The sequence below is a fragment of the Trachymyrmex cornetzi genome, unplaced genomic scaffold (assembly GCF_001594075.2).
Source record: "Trachymyrmex cornetzi isolate Tcor2-1 unplaced genomic scaffold, Tcor1.1 scaffold253, whole genome shotgun sequence".
NCBI lineage: Eukaryota > Metazoa > Arthropoda > Insecta > Hymenoptera > Formicidae > Trachymyrmex > Trachymyrmex cornetzi.
Window position 1 is genome coordinate 16,173 of NW_017297199.1, and position 5,439 is coordinate 21,611.

The window sequence follows — 5,439 nt, forward strand, 5'->3', positions numbered from 1 at the left end:
ATAAATATATAATCCCTATATTATATATCAATGTACTTAAAGTTAGTCATCGCATTTTGTTCGCCGCCGAACGATATCACAGATCGTGTTACAAAGCAATCACAATAATATAATATATTATAGGACCGTACATGTGATAATACGAACTATAGAAATCAAAGCCTTAATTACTAAGGCCTCGGTAGTCTAAAGGCTTAGGACGCTCGCACGGTATGCAAGAGATTTGGGTTCGGCTCCCGGCCGAGGTAATATTTTTCGCAATAAAAATTAATTATTTACAGATTTTAATACGTTATTCATCATTATTAAGATCGTTTCGAAGATGCGAATAAGCATAAAAAATTTGTTAAAATTGCTAGTCAATTTAACTCGTGATATTACTGCAGTAGTTTAGTAGAGTTAGCGTTTAGTTATAGAATCAGCGTTTCAAGACCGAAAATTTTTCGGCGCGCGTTTCTGTGAGACTACATACGTAGTATATAAATTCACATAAGAATCATACAAGCATTAAGATCCAGTTAAACCGTTTAAGGCTTTGATTTCTATAGTTTGTGTTATCACATGTACGGTCTTATAATATATTATATATTTTAAGTTATCCCCGAAGTTTAGTCACAATTTCGATTATTTTAAAAAACGGGAAATGGTTCATTGTGTACAAGGAGTGTTACACAATGAACCATGCTATTTTTAATAATGAACTGCATGTTTTATACTGCGAATTGTTGAGATTATTTTAGTTTTGCTATATTTTAAAATGTTTATTTATAAAATAGATAATTATAAGGTGGTAAGGATTCACAAGGCCGACCACCGCGTTTTTCTTTCGTTTTGAGTGAAAACGTATCAAATGAGTATATTTTTATTGAGATTTTAGGTGGGGAGAGGGGCCGTATTCTAAATAATTATTACATAAATATTATTATTCTGAAGGTTATCGTAAAAAAGGTTATATGGTCTATAATATACCATGGTTCATTGTTCACTACGTCAAAATGATTCATTATAGACCACCTAACCTTTTCCACGATAATCTCCTAAATAATGTGGTAAAATAATGTAACAGAAAAAGTTGCTTACAGAATAATAAAGCCAAATGTGCACGCAAAACTATTGCACAATGAAAAAAATGATAGGTATAACAACAAAAATATAAAAAATACGTAAAATTTACGAAAAAAATTTACTTTGCAACCCAAAATTCTTAAATGTGACATTATATGGCCGTCCTTGGCGCGATCTGCCAGTCGACTGAGGAGCCAAGGAGGGGTTCAAATGCGAGTCGCTGCATGATAGCAGCACAATCTGATAACGTCGCATTTACGAAATATCGTAACGATTCATAGTGTACTACTAGTTCACTGTTGAATTACCTACCCTATATGTGCGAAATATATTTCGGTCAAAATGACCAGAACGCGCCTATTCCCGGGTTAAGCAGGGGTGGAGGGGTGAGGAGTCGTTTCGCGTGGAAAGTCAAAACTCACGTGCAACAGTACAATTATGGAAGTTGTGCGCCCTTAAACAGGGGTGGGGGGGAGAAGAAGCGGGGTGAGAGTCGCCTCGCGTAGAAAGTCGAAACCCATATGCAACAGTACAATTATGGAAGTCATGCGTCCCTTAAGTAGGGAAGGGGGGGTAAGTCGCTTCGCGTGGTAAGTCAAAACCTATGTAGAATAGTATTTAATATTGTATGTATATATTAGAAATAATACGTTATTTTTGAAATTTTTTATTAATAATTTTTTAACGAAGGACGACCGCGAGCTAAAATCTTTTGAAGATCATTCAGGGTTATGACCTTGACCATATATGTCAAGGTCGAGGTTATCAGAAAGTGCTCGCCTATACTGAACATTTACCAAAGTTACTCTTACTAGTTGCATAGCAAATGTCGTTGAGATAGATGAAGATCTTTGTTGGTACATACCCGATACATGGACATTTGAAGAAGCAGTAACAGTCCCGGGCGTTTACAGCACGGCTTATTTAGCCTTATACGTTTTTGGGAAAATAAAAAAAGGTGATAAAGTACTTATACATTCTGGTACTGGAGGCGTTGGACAAGCAGCTATACATCTCGCTCTTAAAGAGGGATGTCAGGTATTTACTACAGTGAGCACGAATGATAAACGGGATTTTATTAGAAAAATGTTTCCGACTATTTTGGATGAACATATTGGAAATTCTCGAGATACTAATTTTGAACAAATGATAATGCAGCAAACGAAATGTCGCGGAGTCGACATTGTGCTAAATTCATTGGCAGAAGAAAAATTAATCGCCTCCGTTCGATGTTTAGCTCAAAACGGTCGATTTTTAGAGATTGGCAAATTCGATCTTGTTTCTAATAATTCTCTAGGTATGTCTGCATTTCAAAAAGGTATCAGTTTTCACGGGGTTAGACTTGAAAATATGATGATAAAAAATAGAGATTGCAAGTGGAAACATTTATTGTACACATTGGTCAAAAATGGTCTAAGTGATGGAACAATTAAACCAATCCAAGCAAAAATTTTTCCAAAAACTAATGTTGAAGAAGCTTTTAGATATATGGCGAGCGGAAAACATATGGGAAAGGTATGCTTGTGCTGATAAATATTATAATAATAAAAAGGTTTATTTAACTTCATTCTATAGTAAATAACAGCATTCTATAGTTCTATATAACATGAATTTTTTTAATACGATTATTTTTATAGATAATTATAAATATTCATGAAAAAGATGAACCTTTAGATAAGCACGTTCTCGCGTATCGTCGCTATTATTGTCTCAAAGATAGGAGTTACATTATACTAGGAGGCCTGGGCGGATTTGGTTTAGAATTAACAGACTGGCTTATATTTCGTGGTGCCAGAAACATCGTTCTGATTTCAAGAAATGGAATAAAAAACGGTTATCAACGCATGAAAGTTCGACTTTGGAAATCGTATGGCGTAAACGTTCTGATCATCAAGAACATCGATGTTGCTGACCTCAAAGATTGCGAATATCTCTTACGGACTGCGGAAAAAGAAGCTCCTGTGGACGCTATATTCAATCTCGGTGTGGTACTGAGGGATGGCGTCTTCAAAAACCAAACTGCAGAAGCATTTGCAGAGTCCTTCCAATCGAAGGCTCGTGCAACGCAAATGTTAGACAAGCTTTCTAGGGAAATCTGTCTTAATCTGCGGCATTTTGTGGTATTCTCTTCCGTTTCTTGCGGCAGAGGAAACGCTGGTCAGACAAATTATGGCATGGCCAACTCTATTATGGAAAGAATTTGTGAGAAAAGAGCGGAGAAAGGATTACCGGGATTGGCGATTCAATGGGGAGCTGTAGGTGACGTGGGGCTCGTCGCTGACATGATGGAGGATGATAAGGAATTAATTATCGGAGGCACTCTACAGCAAAAAATATCTTGCTGTCTCAACGAGCTCGATAAGTTTCTACTTCAAAGTCGGCCCATTGTGAGCAGCATGGTCGTAGCTGAAAAAAAAGTGGGATGTCACGGAAGTCTGGTAGAAACAGTTGCTAATATTTTAAGTAGGTGCTCCTATGGAGACTTATTCTTTTGCAAATACTTATTATATTTGTTTGCTAATCTAATTCACAACAGACATTATACTACATATATTATACTATATCATACTACTTATTTACAGAAGGCATTATACTACAGATCATAATAATTTTATATTATAGACATAAGTGACATAAAGGTTGTAAGTCCAAATTCATCTCTGGCCGAACTCGGAATGGATTCTATGATGGCTGTAGAAATCAAGCAAACTCTGGAACGAGAATTTGATATATTTATCACAGCACAAGATACACGAAATCTCACTTTCGCAAAACTCATTAAGATGTCCGTTGCAAGCATCAATGACGATGATGCAAATGATGAGAAGAAATTCAACATGGAGAAGTCAGACGTTATAAAAATTTTAGTTGGTATTATATTAAAAGATGAAGACTTTGTTTTCTCAACAGATTTTTCAACTAACAGACAGAATACTACGACTGAAGTATTTCTTATACCGGGGATTGACGGATGTGGTCCTGTATTTAAAACCATAATACCATATATTAAATTTTCAACATCATTGTTGCATTATAATGCAAACAACATCGATTCTACAAATGTGATAACAGAGACTACTAATCGTCTGACAAACGTATGCACTGTATTAGTAATTTTATTTTATGTTGATGAAGAATTATTTTCATTTAAGGGATATAAATTTCATCGAATACATTTGATATTTTTACAGCACATACTTCCAAAGCTAACAGATGGAACAAATTTTGTAATGGTAGGGTACTCCTTCGGATCTCTTATTGCAATTGAAGTAACAAGGATATTAGAAGCTATGAATTTTACAGGCCGACTTGTTCTCATCGACGGTGCTCCTGAGCTAGCACGAACAATGTTCAAACCTTTTGAATCAGATTTTGATGATGCAAATTTTCAGATTGATATATTAACTAATATTCTATAAATTTATTCAGCAGGAAGTTCTCAAAAAGTATATGCAACTTTTATTTTGGACTAGCATTGAAACTAATTTATGTCATATTTATATTATTTTTCAGTTTCTTTATGTGAATCAGAATCAATTCCTTCGTTCTGTTCCAATCTTGTATATAAGAACAAAAATTTTTATATTTTCGTAGATTTTAATGGAATTGAAGAAATCTAATAGCTGGGATGAAAGATTCAATATTTTCGCTAAACAGTTCTCAGCTATATATACATATCTCTCATTTGCAAATTTAAAGACGCTGTGTACAACGATTTACAAACATTTATCCGTTCTTCGGCAATATGATCCTTCTACATTACCGCCTATTAAGTCTCCCATAATATTGCTAAAATGTACACACTCGTCAAATATGATTGCGATCGAAGAAGATTTTTGTTTGCATAAGGTATTTAAAAAATCAACGCTCTTTGATAAATAAAATATATCAAATTTTTTTGTTAATAAAATGTATAATTATTTAAGGTAACTCAAAATGTGGTAAAAGTACATTACATTGAAGGTGATCATGTGACAATCTTGAAAAATAAAAAAGTGGCAGCTGCTATTAACGGAGAATTACCATTTACAATTTGATGTCTTCATTTATTTATTAATAATTTGATTTTACAGAACAGATAAATAAAGGAATTTTTAAAGCTTTTTAAGTTAGTCAGAAACTCCGTTCTTTTTGTAAAGATGAACAAGTTCGAATAAAGCGGAAATGTTCTACAAAAAACAGTTTATCGGATTTAACGTAAGAAGGATAAAATTTTGACAACCAGCATTAAGGTTCATCTAATGAAACAAATTTATTAAATTTTTTTTACTTCATGTTTCTGCATTAATCATGATAATGCATACATACTATGCATATCAAACATTTATATGTGCGTAGCATATAATATCTTTATTTACACTCATTGTTAGTATA

General features: G+C 34.0%; 1 protein-coding gene across 1 annotated transcript in view; it reads left to right on the forward strand.

Annotated features, from left to right (window-relative positions):
- LOC108761569 (fatty acid synthase) overlaps nt 1-5,285 on the forward strand; it is a 10,022-nt gene extending 4,737 nt beyond the window's left edge. The window contains exons 5-10 of the mRNA XM_018508179.1: nt 1,881-2,580; nt 2,703-3,528; nt 3,688-4,160; nt 4,257-4,511; nt 4,660-4,914; nt 4,992-5,285. Coding sequence (XP_018363681.1) covers nt 1,881-2,580; nt 2,703-3,528; nt 3,688-4,160; nt 4,257-4,484 — 2,227 coding nt within the window. The 3' untranslated portion in view covers nt 4,485-4,511; nt 4,660-4,914; nt 4,992-5,285. The remainder of the gene's footprint in view (nt 1-1,880; nt 2,581-2,702; nt 3,529-3,687; nt 4,161-4,256; nt 4,512-4,659; nt 4,915-4,991) is intronic.
- Nucleotides 5,286-5,439: the final 154 nt, after the last annotated feature.